The sequence below is a fragment of the Akanthomyces muscarius genome, chromosome 1, assembly GCF_028009165.1.
Source record: "Akanthomyces muscarius strain Ve6 chromosome 1, whole genome shotgun sequence".
Taxonomy (NCBI): Eukaryota; Fungi; Ascomycota; class Sordariomycetes; order Hypocreales; family Cordycipitaceae; genus Akanthomyces; species Akanthomyces muscarius.
In genome coordinates, this window is record NC_079241.1 from 4567764 (window position 1) to 4586024 (window position 18261).

The 18261-nt window shown below is 56.6% G+C and overlaps 10 protein-coding genes across 11 annotated transcripts; 5 read left to right on the forward strand and 5 right to left on the reverse strand.

The window, feature by feature from the left end:
• Positions 1 to 190: 190 nt before the first annotated feature.
• LMH87_006548 (uncharacterized protein) lies at positions 191 to 499 on the reverse strand (the record flags this gene model as incomplete). The annotated part of the gene is made up of 1 exon (XM_056204453.1): positions 191 to 499. One exon carries the CDS (start codon positions 497 to 499, stop codon positions 191 to 193), a length of 309 nt encoding a protein of 102 aa, XP_056059809.1.
• Positions 500 to 1979: 1480 nt separating this feature from the next.
• Positions 1980 to 2788, reverse strand: LMH87_006549 (uncharacterized protein; the record flags this gene model as incomplete). The annotated part of the gene is made up of 5 exons (XM_056204454.1): positions 1980 to 2012; positions 2149 to 2174; positions 2369 to 2434; positions 2502 to 2562; positions 2762 to 2788. The coding sequence occupies 5 exons, from the start codon at positions 2786 to 2788 to the stop codon at positions 1980 to 1982; spliced, it is 213 nt and encodes a 70-aa protein (XP_056059810.1).
• A 917-nt stretch (positions 2789 to 3705) lies between these two features.
• Positions 3706 to 5070, forward strand: LMH87_006550 (uncharacterized protein; the record flags this gene model as incomplete). Of its 2 annotated transcripts, XM_056204455.1 has the most annotated exons (2): positions 4739 to 4744; positions 4798 to 5070. In XM_056204455.1, the coding sequence occupies 2 exons, from the start codon at positions 4739 to 4741 to the stop codon at positions 5068 to 5070; spliced, it is 279 nt and encodes a 92-aa protein (XP_056059812.1). The 2 variants fall into 2 exon arrangements, with proteins under 2 accessions (XP_056059811.1, XP_056059812.1); XM_056204456.1 differs by having other exon boundaries at positions 3706 to 5070.
• Positions 5071 to 5677: 607 nt separating this feature from the next.
• LMH87_006551 (uncharacterized protein) lies at positions 5678 to 6583 on the reverse strand (the record flags this gene model as incomplete). Its single annotated transcript, XM_056204457.1, has 1 exon — positions 5678 to 6583. The coding sequence occupies one exon, from the start codon at positions 6581 to 6583 to the stop codon at positions 5678 to 5680; it is 906 nt and encodes a 301-aa protein (XP_056059813.1).
• A 636-nt stretch (positions 6584 to 7219) lies between these two features.
• LMH87_006552 (uncharacterized protein) lies at positions 7220 to 9528 on the forward strand (the record flags this gene model as incomplete). Its single annotated transcript, XM_056204459.1, has 2 exons — positions 7220 to 7257; positions 7647 to 9528. The coding sequence occupies 2 exons, from the start codon at positions 7220 to 7222 to the stop codon at positions 9526 to 9528; spliced, it is 1920 nt and encodes a 639-aa protein (XP_056059814.1).
• Positions 9529 to 9770: 242 nt separating this feature from the next.
• Positions 9771 to 12124, forward strand: LMH87_006553 (uncharacterized protein; the record flags this gene model as incomplete). The annotated part of the gene is made up of 4 exons (XM_056204460.1): positions 9771 to 10392; positions 10449 to 11720; positions 11782 to 11876; positions 11948 to 12124. 4 exons carry the CDS (start codon positions 9771 to 9773, stop codon positions 12122 to 12124), a joined length of 2166 nt encoding a protein of 721 aa, XP_056059815.1.
• A 145-nt stretch (positions 12125 to 12269) lies between these two features.
• Positions 12270 to 13222, reverse strand: LMH87_006554 (uncharacterized protein; the record flags this gene model as incomplete). The annotated part of the gene is made up of 2 exons (XM_056204461.1): positions 12270 to 12858; positions 12927 to 13222. 2 exons carry the CDS (start codon positions 13220 to 13222, stop codon positions 12270 to 12272), a joined length of 885 nt encoding a protein of 294 aa, XP_056059816.1.
• Positions 13223 to 13715: 493 nt separating this feature from the next.
• Positions 13716 to 15156, reverse strand: LMH87_006555 (uncharacterized protein; the record flags this gene model as incomplete). Its single annotated transcript, XM_056204462.1, has 3 exons — positions 13716 to 13802; positions 13862 to 15082; positions 15136 to 15156. The coding sequence occupies 3 exons, from the start codon at positions 15154 to 15156 to the stop codon at positions 13716 to 13718; spliced, it is 1329 nt and encodes a 442-aa protein (XP_056059817.1).
• A 981-nt stretch (positions 15157 to 16137) lies between these two features.
• Positions 16138 to 16610, forward strand: LMH87_006556 (uncharacterized protein; the record flags this gene model as incomplete). Its single annotated transcript, XM_056204463.1, has 3 exons — positions 16138 to 16175; positions 16234 to 16360; positions 16413 to 16610. The coding sequence occupies 3 exons, from the start codon at positions 16138 to 16140 to the stop codon at positions 16608 to 16610; spliced, it is 363 nt and encodes a 120-aa protein (XP_056059818.1).
• Positions 16611 to 17260: 650 nt separating this feature from the next.
• LMH87_006557 (uncharacterized protein) lies at positions 17261 to 18098 on the forward strand (the record flags this gene model as incomplete). Its single annotated transcript, XM_056204464.1, has 5 exons — positions 17261 to 17436; positions 17489 to 17506; positions 17557 to 17614; positions 17669 to 17989; positions 18063 to 18098. The coding sequence occupies 5 exons, from the start codon at positions 17261 to 17263 to the stop codon at positions 18096 to 18098; spliced, it is 609 nt and encodes a 202-aa protein (XP_056059819.1).
• Between the last annotated feature and the right edge of the window lie 163 nt (positions 18099 to 18261).

Sequence of the window (18261 nt, forward strand, 5' to 3'; positions counted from 1 at the left end):
TGTATGCAGACTGGGCTGTTGCATGCACAGGCGGAAAGCGGCCGAACCACTGTGACGCTAAGAGGCGGTTGCGGCCAATGGCGTACGCAGAGCCAAGCTCGTTTTCGTAGCCTGGCGTCGCCGGCTTGCTCTTATACTTGGCCTATTTCTCGCGAAAAGTGAGGCTAGCGGGCACTTTTGTCGCGATGGCTTAGACGACTCGGGGGAAATCGAGAAAAGCTACCAAGTGTGCTCCGTATTGTTGGCCATTGGAGTCGTCGGTCGCGGTGGCTCCGCACGCAGAGCGGGTAAAACGGCAATGCGGGTTGGGAGGCACGTGTGGCCTGCCTGGGACGGGCGAGGACAAGGTTTGGGCGAGTCTTGGTGGTGAGACCGTGAGAGAGAGATTGACGGCATGGGCGGGCGTGGCGAAACGGAGCTGCGCAGGGCCGCCAAGCACAGGCATGGAGACGCCGAGGAGGGTGAGAGGGGACTGAACCTTGGCTGGGCGTGGTGTCATGGTGGTGCCAATGACGGCCAGCCGGACGTACGCAGGCAACAAAGCGTCGCGCTTTGAGCAGAAACCGACGCGGCTACTAAAGAGCTTGTTCAATTGGCTAGCACGAACGAAAAGGCTGATGGCTTTTGACGTCTTCTTGGGCCAGTGACTTGACTGCCTTTCAAGAGCGGCGTTTTCGACGTGTATCGACAAGTGGGAGAACTAGTTGACTAGTTATGGGCCCTCCCACTCCGTGGACGAGAATGGATGAATTGCCCAGTCTTCGTAGATGGGGTTTGCGCAAGCAAGAGGGGCATGAGTTGTCCGCGGATGTCACTGCGAGTCTGCATGCTGGTATACCAGTACTGGTAGTTATTCGTGCTGGACCGGGCGTTCCGAGCGGATCTTCAAGGCTACAGGGGGGTTCTGAGGTGAGGAAGTGTCGAGAGCTGAGCCTGCATGCACTTGCGGCAAGATTCGCAGTTTATTGAAGCGCATCTGACCATCCAACGAGGTCGAGGTGCATTGCATGCTGCATGCTGGAGTCGCGGGACATGTGTGTGGACGATGGCTATGCATGGAGGCGTTCGGGATTTGGAGATGCCTTTTTGTGGCTTGTCGGCGCGGACGACAAGCGGCATACTGCAAACAGCAAGAGACAGAAATGGCCCGATAGCAAATCTGGCTAGTCGAGGCTGTCGAGTTTCAGCTTGGCAGTGTGCAAGAGAGAGAGCAGACAACTCTATATGGTCCGAGGAAAGGAAAAGTATGCTCATTTGAGATAAGGAAGAATTACTCGCACACATGATTGTGCCGTGGCGCAGGGCGTTGCGAGCTAGTGAAGCTACTCGATTCGTACGTGAAAATAGCGCGGCATCGCGATGAGACTGATGCGAGTGCATATATTTCGCTCATGATGGCACAGATCTCTCCACTTGCTCGGGCGGCGCGAGCGATGAGTTTTTTTCTTCTTCTTTTTTTTTTTTCGGTAGAAGCGAGGCAATTACTTGCAGCCAGATGTCCAAGGTCGAGAGTCTTTTGCCTGTTTGCGTTGACAGAGACTCGTGATGCGCTGTGTTGTGCTGCAGTGGTACACCGAGGCGGGGACAAGGCAAACGCCGGTGGCTTGCACTAGGCCGGCGCATCATTGTGCCACGGGCGGGGAGTTTTTATCTCATGTAACTAACTACTAGTATGAGGAGGCCACGATAACAAGCTATTGGAACTGGGCAAGAGGAGCGCAGCGGCGCGTGTGCTGGCAACTAGGCTGTGGGAATGGTAGCGTGTCGCGTGTGTGACTGACTGTGCGGGATGAGGCTGAAAGAGTCCGCATGCAACAGAGGAGACATTCGGTCAGCACGGAAAATGGGAGCGGGATTGGACGGGATTGGACGTTGCAGCAGGCAGTGGAACAGAGAACACGGGCACCATGCAAACAGGCCGAGATTGAGAATTGGAGCGGATTGGAAGGCCAAAAGAAGCAAAATCGACGGCCAAAGAACTACCAGTAACTTGACTGGTGAAATGAACTTGACTAGCGGCCTTGTCAGACAAGTGTCATGGAGGTTTTGGGTGCTGGTTGCGTCACTGCGAGATGAATAGTGGGAAAGTGACCGGGGAGGGGCCCGGGACATGGGAAATGGAAACTGGAGAACGGGCAATAGACTAACATTAGTTGGAGGGTTGTAATTCTTTACTGGATGGCAGTGGACCGCGGAGGAACGATGCTGAGGAGATGAGAGAGACGCGCCGTGGATAATTCTTATTGTGCCAATTAAAAATTGTGCCAATTGAAAAAAAAAAGATAACTAGAAGAATGAAATTGGCCAGAGTCTATTTTGGAGCAGGGACCAGCTGAAATTGACTGCAGGCACTGCCGCACTGCCGCACTGCCCGCACGCAACTGAAAGTCACTACTGGTACGCCACGGCCAATGCCCCAGCCCAGCATCCACCACTAGGTAAGTTAGCTACTCAGTACGTTAGTTGACCACATGGCGGCTTAGCCCGTGTGTAATTCGCACTTATTACGTGTGCCGTATCAAAAGATTTCGTATGCGTTCGTGGCAGAGCGCAGCTGTGAACCTGAGGGCCGAGTGGTTTCCATCTACCATGCCAGCATGCACGAGTCCCGTCAGATGTGCCAGGCGTATCCTAGGCATCCTGTCTCGTGTGCTTTGCGCTCCGGGCCATCCGACATTATTTTACCCTGAACGCTTGGTCCAGGGCACCCTTTCAGTCTCCCCCGTAATCCGGTCGCCCGCTGCCGGGCCGGGCAAATTACCAGAATGCCACCCTGGAAAGGCGGCATTTCAGGCGTTTTCCATGGCGAGAGGGGACGGGGGAGTTTAGGGGATTTTCCGCAGTGTTTTAGTGCATTGCAGCGCTGCCCCTCCCCCAAAGCTTGCCGCTAAAACGGCGACCCCTACCGCACTAACAGAGTGACTAGAGCGACTAAAGTGGCCTCCCCAAGCCAACAAGCCAGAGCGCAGGCCTCCTCCTCCTCCTCCTCCTGCTCCTCTCGAGGCTCCAAGACCCCCCCGGGCGGTGCTGCCCCTCTCTGGTGTAATCTTGGCCTTTTCTGAATCCTATTTGCGCCTCTCTCGGGCTCACCAGGTTGTCTCTCAGCCCGCCGCCGCCCACGCCTCCTGAGCTTATTATTATTTTACCATCATCTCTTTCTTTTTCCTCTACTCTGTATTTCGATCCTCCTTCTCCTCTTCCTGTTTTTCTGCCCTTTTCCATCATCATCGTCCCCTTCTACTCCCTCCGCCTTCGATCGAGTAACGCCAACAGTTTGCCTTGCACTGCATCTCGCTTCGCACACACCGTTTCTGCAGCGACCTGCCACCCTCAGCTACCTGCCCACCCGCCTGCAACCACACCGCATCACCCGGCTGCGACAACAACAAAACGGCTGCTGCCCACCCTCCCAGCCTGCTCGCTTGGCTCGCCTCTTTGTTTCATTCTTTTCGCTTCTAAATACTCTTTGCTGTGCTTGCCGGCTCGAGTATTTTTCTTATTATTGGAATTTTATTGGAAAGCCCGGCGCCTTGCCATGGAATCTCGCTAGACTCGCCCTCCCGCCAGACAGCACGGTCCTCTCTCTCTCTCTTGCTGCTGCTGGCCTAGCGTGCCTGCCTGCCTGCCTGTCACCGCCAACAGCAAACCCACGCCCTGGTAGCAGCAACACCGTACCATCTCCCCCACGCAGATCGGATCCGCGCCATGGCCTCGCTTCACCAACGGAGAGCCGCCTCGGGCCTCTCCCACGACTCGACGCACTCGTCCAAGATTCGTGGCCGCACCATCGTCAAGCCCATTCTCAAAAAGCTCAACTCCCACTCCACTTCCGAAAGAGGCTCCTTCGATCTCGATCCCGCCTGGGACGACCAGCCTTCCCCCCTCAGCTGTCCCTCGGGGGAATATGAAAGCGTGTACAGTGATGGCACGCCGGCTCTCACGCCCGGCGCCTACGACGTCTCTGCTGCCGGCGCACACGGCGACGCCTGGCGGCCCCGTGACGTGAGCTTCTCGACGTCGGCATCCGTCGAGCACCCGACTTGGCGCTCCAAGAGCAAGTACTCCCACATGCGATCGACCAGTGGCACCTCGCACACGTCGTCCATTGCCACAAACGTCAGCGCCCGCAACGGAACATTTGTCCATCCTTTCCAGCAAACGCCCAGAACTGCCACACCTTCTCTGTCCTACGCCAACTCGATTGCTTCCCTCGATATCTCCGCCCCAGTCTCCCGCGAGTATGCCTCCATCACCGAGGACGACAACATTATCTCACCAACCACCGCCACCAACCTACCTCCTCGCGCCGCCTCACTCACCAAGCCGGCCTCCTTTCCTACCCCTCCTCCGCCCTACTCCTCCAACTCTCGCTTCCGCGGACCTTCTCTGGACGAATCGCACCCCTCGTTGACCCTGTCAGAAGGCACCCAGACACCCGGTCAGATTCCCACCAGCCGTTCCAACTCGGTCACAACAGCCATGTACATGCCCGAGTACGCGGCCCAAGAATCTGCCCTGTCTGCCACTGCTCCTCTGCAGATGGCACCCATCTCCGCCTCCATGTCGTCGTCGGGAACGCCCACATCGCCCTCGCCCTTGTCGCCTCTGCGCAACTCTCTCGACATTAGCGGCTTCCGCCTACGGGCCCGCAGCGAGGTCGATACCCGAACGCACCAGGAGCAAGTCCGCGAGGCCCGTCGCAAGTTTCAGGAGAAGGAAAAGGCCAAGGAGGAAAAGTATGCCCGTCAGCAGCTGCGTCGTCGCGAGCGCGACGCTCAGACTCGTGTTGGCGCCAAGATCCGCAAGAGCACCACCAGCTCTACATCGACCGCCAAATCGACCGCCGCCAGCAGCCGCCATGCCACCGACGAGTACTCTCATGAGAAGCCCGACTTTGCCAACACTGGGGCCTACGACTTTGCCACTGCCGGCCAGTCTCCTGCCAGGGCCGACGAGGTCCAGTTCCAGCGACCCCAGCGTCGCAAAACGGCCAAGCACAAGACCAACGGCGTCTGGACTGCCTTTATGCTCTGGCTCAGAACTCGGTTGCTTAGGATGGGCAAGCACTAGGAGGCGCCCATTCCGAGACATCCACTTTTCATTCGAGACCATGACACGAATCTACGGAACACCCTTCACTCGCCTGTCTCGCATGATCTCTTACCTTGTCCGACTCTTAGCTTTGGTGCCACAACAGAACATCGATCGGCCGCTATAGCCCTCGAAGGTCCTCTCAGAAGGGAGCAACCAAAATGACGTTTCTAACCCTCTATACAACATCTTTTTTTATGCATTCTGGTTTGCGTTAGCGTTGCGATTTTTCTGCTTTTCTGAAACGGCCTCTGCTTTTTGTTACCGGCTTTTTTTCCATCGATTGATGCGTGGCGTTTATGAAGGATATTTCCAGCATTTGGCATGGTTCACTCCCTGGTTGGCTCTACGCGAACACCTGTTTGATATTCTTCTTCTCTTCCTTTTTGACGGCGTTTGATGGGAAATTATAACATACACACGCTGGGACATGAGGGTTGACATTATGGGTTTTCTGGATTTCAAATGAGTAAGAGATAAATACAAACACAAGATGATGATTCTCAACACTATACATGGAGTACATGCTCGTGAAATACTTTTGTTTTTGTAGCGTAGCATTGCTATCATGAAACTCAATACATGTTTAAATCTTGGGCCGCACGTCAAGCATCGACCACCAAGGATATCCAAACGGCCGCTGGTTCTCAATCGTACCCGTAAACTTGGGTGGCCTCTTCTGCAGGAAGCTCTGCACGCCCTCGGCCGAGTCGGTGTCGGGGCACGTGAGGCTGTAGAAGATTTTGCTCTCGAGCAGGTGCGCCTCCTCGGGGGACTTTGGCCCGCGGTACATCATCTCCTTCATGACCTGGGTGGAGACGATGCTGCAGTTCTGGGCCATGCCCTCGGCAATCTTGAGCGCGGTGGGCAGCACGGCCTCGGGCTCGACGACCTCGCTGAAGAGGTCGTCGAAGAGGCGGTGCGTGGCCGGGTAGACGGCGCCGGTGCTGACGAGGTGCATGGCCTTGGAGGTGCCAATGAGGCGCGGCAGGAAGAAGCTGCTGCAGGCCTCCATGCAGAAGCCGCGCTGCGCAAAGACGAAGCCGCACTTGGCCTTGCTGCTGGCGACGCGCACCGTGGCGGGCAGCGTCATGGTCATGCCGATGCCGACGGCCGCGCCGTTGATGGCCGCGACGATGGGCTTCTGGCACCGGTGCATGGCAATGGACACGGTGCCGCCCGAGTCGCGGTACTGCAGGGGGTCCTCGACGCGCTGCGCCTTGACGTTGAAGTCCATGCCGGCGCAGAAGAACTTGTTGCTGGCGTCGGCCGAGGTGAGCACGATGGCGCGCACCCGCGGGTCCTCGGAGAGGAGGCCGTAGGCCTTGACCAGGGACGCGCCCATGGTGTCGGTGTAGGCATGGCGCGACTCGGGCCGGTTGAGGCGGACGATGATGACGGGCGTCACGGTGGGTGACGATTCGGGGTGGTGCGAGAGTGAAATATCCGGCAGGGAGAAGGTGTTGTAGCTGTCGGGGAAGGAGGACGCCATGGCTGCGGTGTGTGAAGTGGCTAGATGTCGCTGCGGATATCAATAATCGAGTGCAGTTGGCAGAGGAAGAAAGTTTACAAGTTGAATATATGTGGTCTGTGGTCTGTGGTCTGGAGATGAGGTCGGCAGGCGGAGCTCTATCTATGGCCCGGGATCTCAGAAGCTAGCCTATGCCGAGGTTCGGCACGGGCAGTGCACTGCAGCCATTGGGCGGCCAGCATATGTCAATATTGCGCAGTAGGCGAAATTTGAGCGCAATGTCGTTTGTGAATCAGCTGAATAATGGCATTTTTCGAAAGACTTGCAATTCTGCAATGTTCATCGTAAGGTCTCGCCACTGTGCTCATTCATGTCATCCGGGTATAAGTCAACAGTGTCCAAGCACAGTGTGCACTAGTATTGGTACCGTACGGAGCAAACAACCCCAGCTCCGGGGCCGTGTTGGACATCTCCACCAGCTGAGCAGGGCTCCAATAAACGTGCCATCGCATCACGGACGGGATCGAGAGATAGCTTATCCAGCAAGAGAAACGTTGGCAATGAATCTTGCCCTGGATCATGGTCTATGACTGGGACGCACATCAAGAAAAATGCTATCAGCTATATATCCGAGAGGGTCGGTCCCTCGAGGACATTATGGACCACCTGAAATCCGCCCACGACTTTTGCCCTAGGTGAGTGACTCACACACGCCGAGAATCACGCAGCCAGCCCAAAGAGGGGGGAGAAGAGGAAAGTCACCATGACAAACATTTGTCCGGGGCTTCTGTGTGGCCGCGCCATTTGTATGTGTGCCAAGATTGGATAAGCGAGGCTCTGGTTGTACTGTGGCTCGCGAACCGCCGTTTCCTCTCCCCTGCCCGTAGCGTCTTCACCTGTTGCCATTTTACCCCAGGCATGCACTTGCAAATCTCTACTGTCTCCTTGTTATTCCATTGACTTACACATACGGGGCGTTATTTGGGGCGAGAGGGGACTAGTCAGCGCAAAAGCCATTCACCGTGTACTCTGCTTGAATGCTTTGCCCTCCCTTCCACTCCGAAGAAGCTCCTTTCTTCTGTAGCAAGCGAGCCTTTCAGACACAATTTCGTCGCTGGAACTTTCCAGCCAAGCAGCGGCCGGCGCACAAGAATGACCGCCTGGTCGCCCGGATCAAGGAACTCTGGGAGAAGAACCTGGCACAGCGGGAAATGCTCCGCGTCCTCAATGAGGAAGACGGCTATGATATAAAGCCACGAGAGCTCATGCGGGTTCGCACCAAGAACCGATGGCTTCTGCGCGTCCCCAACGCGACTGCAGATGCGCGTCCGGATCTTCCGGACGACCGTGACGATGACGACGACGATGGCACTGACGACGACAACGATGCCGGCGGGGGTTCAGTCACTCTTCACCATTCCGACGCCGTTGCAAACGGAAGCAGCGATATGATCATGCAGGACAGTGACAGTGGAAACGGTACACTCGCGGCGACTCCCGCCGGGAGCCGGTCACGGCGTCGCGGACGGAAGGCCGGGCCAGACATGCAGGCGACGACAGCCGGTGGCAACAACCGCTTCCCCTCTGAAATGACCATTGACGAAGCGCGTGACATCCTCAGCCTTGAAACGGCCACCTATCGTACACTACGGACCAATTTTCAGCAGATTTGCCAGGAAGACAGTCTCTTACGCAAGACCGAGGCTGGACCTGAGCGCTGGGCCGCAGCAAAGCAGCGCCTGGTTGGCAGTTCGCCGGCGCTGCAGCGCATGCTCTGGACGAGCAACACCATGGCCGCCGGCGTTGATGGCGGCACCCACAGTTTCGACCAGCGAGTCCTCGCTCTCGACGTCATCTGCACTGATGTCACTAAACGACTACGCACACTCGAGACGCGCATGACGCTCGGCGAGGCCAAGTCTGTGCTTGGCGTCAACCCGACCGAGTCGCGCGACATGCGAGCTGCGCTGCACGCTGTGCTTTCGGAGGCGCGTTTCGTGAGCAAGTCGGATGCCACGCCGGAGCAGTGGGAGGAGCTCAAGCAGCGATGGGGCCAGCGATCACCGCTCGTGCGAGCCATTTTGCTGGATGGCTCCGGAACTGAAGGAGTCAAGGTGAAGCTGCGTGCGCTGGAGACGGTCGCGAGCGATGTGATGAAGAGATTACGAGATCAGCGGAGATCGAGACAGACGTTGGCAGGTGGCAGCGGAAGCAACCATCGACAGGAGATGCAGCAACTGAGCGCCACAGCGCAGAGTTCGCCAAATACGACCCATGAGCCGATGGAGCTGGCAGAGAGCCTGGCAGGAAGTAATTTCGACGACATGTCCGAAGTGTCGCAGATGGCATTTGGCAGCCCCGGCAGCGACGCCATGCACATGCCCTTGACATTATCCCAGGCATCCTCCTTGACTGGCGATTCGTCACAGCAAGCAGGGCGGGGAGTTTTAAACACCATGAGTGCAGCTATGCAGCTGGGTGCGTCGGGCATGGGCTCAACGCTTCTCCTGGCGCCGGGCGGCCAAGCGGCCGCGGCGGCATTCATGGACCATCACCAGCAGCCATACTACAATCCAGGCGCAGCCGCGACATCGTCCGCCACCGTAGCCAGTACCTCATCGCACATGTATCAGCAGCCGTCCACGCCTGACCCTTCTCGGGTTGGCGCAGGGCCCGGTCCGGCATGCGCCATCTACCTTCGGCTGCACCCGTCGTCGAGCTTCCTTACCAATACAAGCCTCTGGGTCGCGACTTTATGCTCCCACTCGGTGCAGGAGCTCCGGGAGGCGGCCGTGGCCCGGTTTCCCGGCGCCGCGTGCGTCCGCGTCGAGGGCGTCATCAAGGACGGCAAAGGCGGGGAGCTGCCGCTCCAGATTGAGCAGGAGCAGGAGCTGGCGGCGTATCTGGCGCACATGCAAGGCGCCTCACCGACATTCAATGTTCAGCTTGTATGGAAGGGTACGTAGTATTTTGCACCACGCAGGCATGAGTTGGAGAAGACAGGGTTGTGCCCCTCCATAACAAGCTGGGACTTTTACATGGACTATGGGACAGGCGCCAGCTTTGTTTCCTTTACGATAATGGCATGAATGACGATTTGCTAGCCTCTTATCATGGCGATGAATTCTTTTTATAATTGTAGTAACATTGCCAATTTAGAGCATGCATTTGCTCTTCTATTTCCGCACTGGAGCCCGTGTCGAGCGCCATGGGCCGTGGCAGACGGTGGTGGAACGCCGCGGCCGCTCGCCTGCATATTGAGGCTCCGGCCGACTCCACGCTCCACAGCCAGGAGGAGCTTTCGCAGCAAACACCAAAGAAAAAAAGTCCCTTTCATCCGCAGTCTCCAGTCCATAACCGACCACTTCCACTGCAGCGCGCTCGGCAATCGTCGATTTCCCTTCCGAGAGCGCGTTTACAAAAGACTGCTGGGGTCATCCCCTTTCTGTCTCCCTCTCGACCACCCGCCCATCGATTGCGCCGACACGAATCCCCTTTCCCACTCCATCTCGAATACGGGTCTTCCACCACAATGACGCACCTGCGAGGCGGCGCCGCCGCCGCGCTGCGAAGCGCCCGCCAGCAAATGCAGCTGCGCAGCGCCTCGCGCCGGCCGCCCGTGGTCGTCGCGCGCTGGTACAGCATGCAGATTGAGCCGGAGCACCCCAAGCCCCCGCGGCAGGGCAACTCGGCCAAGCTGGGCCGCTCGTTCCAGGGCCAGGTCATGGGCAGCATCGGCGCCCGTCTGCGCAGGGAGCGCGAGCAGCGCGCGCAGTACGAGCAGTGGCGCAACACGACGGATCCCGCGAGAAACTGGATGATTACCTTCTGTGAGTACGACCTGGCAAATGTCCCTTGCTGATGAGTGTCCGCTGACAGACGCAAGTCTTCCTGTCTAGCATTGGCATCGCGTACTGGCTGGGCACGTACTGGCCACGCGAGCCCGAGCCCTCGTCGACGCTGCCGCTGCCCAAGTCCAAGATCCCCAAGCACAACACCAAGCTCGAGAACATGCAGGCCGCGTGGGCCGACTTTGTGCGCGTCCTCGGCAAGGACAATGTCAGCACGCTCGAGGCCGACCTCGAGCAGCACGCCACGGCCGACTGGTCCTCGCACCGGCCCAAGCCCGACGAGCGGCCTTTTTGCGTCGTCTTCCCCAGCTCCACCGAGGAGGTGTCGGAGATTATGAAGATCTGCCACCTGCGCCGTATCCCCGTCGTGGGCTACAGCGGCGGCACGAGCCTCGAGGGCCACTTCACGCCGACGCGCAAGGGCGTCTCGATTGACTTTGGCCGCATGGACAAAATTGTGCAGCTGCACAAGGAGGACCTCGACGTGGTCGTGCAGCCAGCCGTCGGCTGGGAGCGCCTTAACGAGGAGCTGGGCCAGGACGGCCTCTTCTTCCCGCCAGACCCGGGCCCGGGCGCCATGATTGGCGGCATGGTCGGCACGGGGTGCAGCGGCACCAACGCCTACCGCTACGGCACCATGCGCGAGTGGGTGCTGAGCCTGACGGTGGTGCTGGCCGACGGCACCGTCATAAAGACGCGCCAGCGCCCGCGCAAGAGCTCCGCCGGCTACGACCTCACCAAGCTCTTCATCGGCTCCGAGGGTACCCTCGGCCTCGTGACCGAGGCGACGCTCAAGGTGACGGTCAAGCCCGAGTCGACGAGCGTGGCCGTCGGCACCTTCCCCACCATCGGCCACGCCGCCGGTTGCGTCGCCAAGGTGGTCGGCCAGGGCGTGCCCATTGCCGCCATTGAGATTCTCGACGACAACCAGATGCACTTTATCAACGAGGCCGGCATGACGTCGCGCGCGTGGACGGAGGCGCCCACGCTCTTCTTCAAGTTTGCCGGCACCCCCGGCGGCGTCAAGGAGCAGGTCGGCATCGTGCAGGCGCTCGCGCGCCAGGCCGGCGCCAAGACGTTTGAGTTTGCGCGCAGCCAGCAGGAGCAGGACGAGCTGTGGAGCGCGCGCAAGGAGGCTCTCTGGAGCACCATGGCCGTCATGAAGCCCGGCGATCGCGTCTGGACGGGCGACGTCGCCGTGCCGATGAGTCGTCTGCCGCAGCTGATTGACGAGACCAAGGATGACATGCGCAAGAGCGGCCTGCGGGGCTCGATTGTCGGCCACGTTGGTGATGGCAATTTTCACTGTGAGTTTGAATTCCAAGGAACGATGTGGTTTTGAGCAAGTGACTAATGAGGTTTTCTTAGCAATTCTCATCTACAACGACGCTCAGCGCAAAAAGGCAGAGACCATTGTGCACCGCATGGTGAAGCGCGCTGTTGAGATGGAGGGCACAGTCACTGTAAGTAACAACAAAAAGAGCTTTGCGCAGTTGAAGAAAAAAATCCAAGGAAGCTAACTTGGAGAAAACAGGGCGAACATGGTGTTGGCCTGGTCAAGCGGGACTACCTCGAGCACGAGCTCGGCGTGACGACCGTGGACACGATGCGCCAGATCAAAAAGGCTCTTGACCCGCTGTGTCTGCTAAACACTGACAAGGTCGTCCGCATGCAAAAAGCCGGCAAGGGCGACGAGGTCCAGGAGTGGTAAGAAACGATGTGTTTTATAGAAGGAAGCACGACGGACGAGTCGTGCCGTGTATTATAGCCACCTTGTTGGATGTCGACTGTCGCGACACCTCTTATTTCCCCGCCATAAATCTACACATTTAATCTCAAGGCATCCATCTATCTCCCTAGTCCTTCTCAGCTGGAAAAGCTGTGCTCTGCTGCTCCTCCAGCTTCTTCGCCTCGGCCACCTCGCCCAGCACACGCTTCTGCTTGGCCTCGATGCGCTCCACCGCGTCCATCCCCAGCGGCAGCCTCAGCACCTCTCCCCTCAGCCGCCCCGCGAGCCCTGTGCCGGTCACGACCTCGTAGATGCGGTCCACGGCCCTCTGCGGATCGCCGCGCTGCGTGCCCGTCAGCGCCTCGAACATGCCCATCGTCATGCCCACCGCCGACCCGGGCCCGTAGGCCGCGGGCAGCGGCGCGTCGGGCGTCTGCAGCGCGTGGAAGAAGTTGGTCCGGAACATGCCCGGCTCGACGACGAGCACGGCGATGCCAAACTCGGCGACCTCGGCGGAGAGGGCCTCGGAGAAGCCCTCGAGCGCAAACTTGCTCGCGCCGTAGAGGCCGCGCGTGGCGCCGGCGTCCTGCCCCGCGCCGCTCGACATGTTGACGATGAAGCCGCCGCCGCGGGCGCGCATTCCGGGGAGGACCCCCTGCGTGGTGAAGAGCGGGCCGTAGACGTTGGTCTGGTACTGGAGCTTGACTTCTTCTTCGCTGCGCCAAGGACGAGGTTGGAATGATGGAATTTCTCGACGGAGGGGGGGTATCGAGGGGAGGCTCACCTGAACTGCTCAATGGCACCGAGGATGGAGTAGCCGGCATTGTTGACCAGAATATCAATCTGGCCGTGCAGCTTTTCCGCGTCTCGGACTGCGGCAATGATGGCCGCTTGCGGGCATGTCATGTCCAGCTCAATGACTTGTCCGCCGGCCGAGGTGATTTGGCGCACGGCGTCGGCGGACTTGGTCTTGCTGCGGACGGTGCCGATGACGCGGTGCTGTGCGGCGAGGGCCTTGAGTGCGAGGAGCAGGCCGAAGCCGTTGGATGCGCCGGTGATGAGCCAGACTTGCGATGACATTTCTGTGTTTTCTTCTGGTCGAGCTGCTTTTTGGGGTAAAATGTCGTTTGTACAAGTCAACGGTGCAGCTAGAATGAAGGAGGGGTTCAGATGCGGTGGTTAAAGCCAGTGAGTACTGCATCGAGAAGTGGTTCATGGGTGGGTGGACATAACGGATATAAGGCAAGGTTATTTCCAGGGTGAAGCCATGGACATGCATGCTCTTTTTGCTTCTTCTTTGCATGTGTTGGTGGACTGGGAGCCTGGACGGGGTGGAGTTGCGACAAGCCATCAGGCCCTCTACATAAAACGTTGCATAAACCAAGCAACATGCGCGCGACTAATTACCGTGTGGTTCAGTGCTGCGATGCCAAAAGTACACGATTGTCAATAGATTCTAGTGTATGTCTGCGCTAGTTTTCGCTCATCTTCCGCGTCTCTTGCCTGCCCTCCCTCTGCCACATCTACATTTCGCTGCTTCTAGGCCATACTAGCACAGGGTGTGTCGTCCGGCCTATGACGACGCAGGCAGCTGCCGCAACTCCTCCCCTTCTCCCCCAGTTCCATCCAAAGTCTCTTTTCGAACGCTTATGCACTTTGCCTGTTTTCCATGTTAGCTGACATGCAGAATGCGATTAGACACGGGGCGGCAATGCTTACCTCACCCATCAAGGCGACCATCTCCTTCGCCTCGGCAAACTTCATTCTGCCCAGGACTTGGTTGACTCTGTTGCGAGAGCCAGTCTCCAGCGCCTCTCGCATCTGCGATGGAAACTTGTCAAAGATTGTTCGCTCCGCGCTGCCGACGGCCGGGACTCCGATGCGGGCATGCCTGCCGGGCTCAGCGTCGAACAGCTGGATTTGGTCACCCTTGCGGCGTCGGCGCTTTGGGTTGGTCTCGACAAGATTGAGGAAGCGATGCAGTCGCAATGCGACATGCTGGTGAAACTGCCGTATCAGCTCGCCCCCAGGAGCGACCATGCGTCTGAAGAACGCGGCCGGACCCTTGGGCTCGGGCTTGTAGCAGTACTCAAGTATCATTGCCTGATGCACGTATTGTCGGACCTTTGGGTCTTTTTTGTTCTTTGTGGCGGCTTTGAAAGCTTTGGCGAGGAGTGCATTCACTTCGCTGTCTCGCAGAATCTCTGGGTGGCAAGCGATGAGGGCCTGGCTCCCTGCGAGGTCGGACGGCGTGAGCTCGCCAAAGGCAATCGCGGCTGGCGTTGCCGGCAGCTTGTCGTCATCTTCAGAGGAAGATGCAGATGACTCGTCGTCGCTCTCTGGACCTGCAGTGCCTGCCTTTTTGATATCAGAGCTGTTGAAACCAGTACGATAGCATTCGCTGGTGATCTTATCCGCATCCTTCGCTTGTAAGATGCTGATCTTTTCAGCAATCTCAGCCTGCTGGCTTTCAATGTCTGTGATGTGGGCTGCGAGTCCATCCAGAATGGCGTCGCGACGGTAGCACTCGCCAGGGTGTTGCTCATTGAGCCCCTTTTCCAAATCATTCAAGAAGCCGAGTATCTTCTCGGACGAAGTTGGTTCCGGTGTCTTCTGAGCCAAGTCGCCCGGAGGCGGCGGTGGGCTCTCAGAGCTTTTGACACCTTGGAGGCTCCATTGCATAACTATGCCAACTGCAGTTTCGAATGGATCTTGGTCGGATGATTTGCTGGCCGTATCTGCCTTCAATGATGTGATCAAGTTTGATACTTGTTGCGCAACTACTACGTTCTCAGAATGCTTGTTTTTGAGGGCTTCGATTTCTCCTTTGCGCCGCTCTCGCTCTGCGTGCTTGGTGCGTCGCAGGAATTCCATGTAGGATCGCTTGTCAATGCCGGGAAGACATTCGACATCGGAGTCATCACTGAGTTCCATGTTTTGCTGAAAAACCGTCCTCAGTGTCGCATCATGTAAAACATTACTGCTAAACTCACCCATTTGCTATAATCAACCATTATAACGTTGCTCAATAGCTATCGATTCTTGACTCGCCAGGGCTCACTTCCTGGGCTCTACAGAGCGGGCATTGCTTTTAAAGACCATTGATAATCACAACACGTGACAGGCATCGCATACAAGAAGTCGCACAGATGTGAATCACCGTTGCAAAGATGTGTCACCCTCACAAAAAATGTCGTGGTGTACGGCGCGGCTCCACGGAGGCACAGGAGGAACCAAACAGCAAATCGTCGAGATCAACGCAGAAGGTATCGAGTTTCTGTGTAAATGCGGCGGCAAATATGGAGTGCGTCTTGTGATAATATTATTGCAAAATTATATTGTCATCCATCACTGTAGTTTGTATACCCCTTCTGGGCCTTGGGGTTTTCGAACAGATGACAGGTGGGTTCCATCACAAATCGATGCGTAATGAGCCTGCTGTCCATGGCCTGCCACTAGCACAAACATCATAAACGACAGACATGTGTTTATAGATTATATTTTTATGAATAATTTTGGTACAATACTTGCGTTTCGCTTGGCCGGTGGCACTCTTCAGGAGCTGCCGCCCGCTGCGAGTCGATGGCGGCCCAACCTGACCGGAAGCTGCTTTACGACTGAGACGAGACCATTCCGCAGATCGCGCACAATCCGACCTCAGGGTACCGCTAAATTCAGGGATATTCCAGCCCTTGTATCTTTCGAACTCATTCCAACTATATTGAGCCATATAGTCCTGTCAGTGCTTGCCAACCAAGTTTGGACCCGGCTATCCACGTCTTGGGTGCTACATGGGGCGACTTCCAAGTCCGCAGAGGTGCAGCGGGTTACTCTACAGCGAGCTTCGCGCCCGTGATGCAGCGGACTCGGTGCGAGGAGAGAAGCAAACGCAAGACCTTGCAAATGCACCGCCTGTATAAATGGCGAAACACGTTTCTAGACCAGCCTAGAACTTCGACTTCTCCAACTACAAAGCATTGCCGAAGACAGCTGCAATGCCTCTGCCCGCCGGTTTCGCGGAGCGGCTTGCCAAGTAGGTATTTGTTGCTCACGTCTCGGCAATCTCCCTGACCACCCTCACACCGTACAAGGGCTCGGAAAAACGGAGAGCACTGCGACTACGAAATTCGATGTCAAGGCAGGACCATCAAAGTTCACAAGCTCATCCTCGGCATCCAGTCTCCGGTTCTGAAGACAGCCTGCACTGGCCCCTTCAAGGTACGAGGAAGCCCTGCAGACCAGTGTCATCCACTCTGACGCACCGCAACAGGAAAGCTCGAATGGATTCTACGAAATTCAAGACTTCGCAGCTGATGTCGTGAGCGCGGCCGTCGACTGCTTCTACAGCGGCGACTATGAAGCCCCGACAGCAATCACGGACGAAACTGCCTCGACACACGAAGCGGCAGGGCCTCTTATTTTTCACAGCAAAGTTTTCACGTTTGCTGTGTCGCTGCCCACAACATGAAAGACACTGTGACCCTCCTCAACGCGTTTCCCGCGGTATATGAGTTGCAAGGAAAAGGTGTCTGGAATTTGCGAAAAATCCTATGTATCGAGTTGAGGCATCGTATGCAAACGATTCCTCGTTCCCCTGATTTTACTGCAGCAATTAATGTGATTGCTTCAAAGAGCCCGGGTTTTGTTGTCTTGTTCATGGAGCTGATCTGGGCAGAAGGGGCTCGTATTCGACGCGGATGCGACTGCAGCATTTTTACCATTGTTGATGTTTTGGGTTGGCGATGCACTAGATGTAAAAAGTCTGGTGCCAAATGAGCCTCTTGCAGCTATTCTTTCGCTCAGTTCTAGATGCCTCTAGTTTTACTAAAATCGAGGAATTTCAACCTTTTCCCACTTAAGGAAATTCACTAGCTTCTCGCTACTTGAGGCTTACCACACGGCTTATTTTTGGGACCATCACTGTTGAAGAAATATAGTTAGCTGCAACCTCTGGTTACGCTGCCAGGGACAGACAGCGCTGAGGAGGTATATTGTTCGAGCCTCAATAGATTGTACCAATTTCCGTGCTTACAAGAAGATGATTCTGCCTCAAATTTTTCTATCCTGTATGTTTGGCTATTTTGGTAATTTTTCGGCGCTTTCGCAAGTGACGGACGAATGCTGCCGGGCCGGCAGATGCCCTTCGGTGACTTGCAAACGAAGATTTCTCTTTCCGCGAAGCTCAAGCGTCATGAAAATCAAAATTTCACTCTTTACTACCTGCTCTCCCGCAACTATTCCTTCCGCCTCAAGAGTATGCCTCTCTCGTGCGCCTTCACGGATAGCCTTTGGCAGTAGGTGATTCGTTTTCTGCCACACGAGCAGCGAGTTTTTCTAACAAGGTAGAAATTTGATTGACGCAGCGTTCGTTGATTTCAAGCTCTGTGCGATGGAGGGTCACTCTTTGTGCACAGAATCATCCTCGGCTCACATTCGCCTGTATTTCTGACGGCCATTTCAGGGCCCTCCACGGTAGACAGGCGCCTCTCCTTGCACGTTGCTGGCACGCACGCTGACGAGACCCAGGAAGAGCAAAACGGAGAATACGAAATCGAAGACGCCACATTTATCGCAGTCTGCAAAATGGTCGAATTCATGTACACTGGTACATACGCGGCTCCGCCTACCGACTCGTCCGTGGCCGACGACATTTGCAGAGACGCATGTTTTCACGCGCAAATGGTAGCGTTGGCGGACAAGTACCTGATCTCGGCTCTTTTCGAGATTGCGAGAGAAAACTTCGACGCTTCGGTCGCATCGGAGAGCAACGCACTTGCGCTTCTTGGCTCTGTACCAGACATATATGCCATCGATGCAGATGGGGGTCTGGCACTGCGGGAAATACTCGTAAGAAACCTTGACGAGCGTCTTGCGGAAGTGGGCAGGGATGAAGTCTTAAGAAAAGCTGTTGAAGGCGTAGGGAAAGCAGTACCTGCATTCGCTACCGATCTTCTGAAGTCGGTACTTCGGCTATGACGGCCTGGTACGATCATGGCGGTTGAAGACAGTGTACAAGTACGATGTAGGGAATTGAAGTTCCTTCGAGGCTCACGTAGCTTGAAGGGGGGTTTCTCTCGCTTTCAATGAAGCTTGTTTGGTTTTCTCGCATCAAAAGCGCC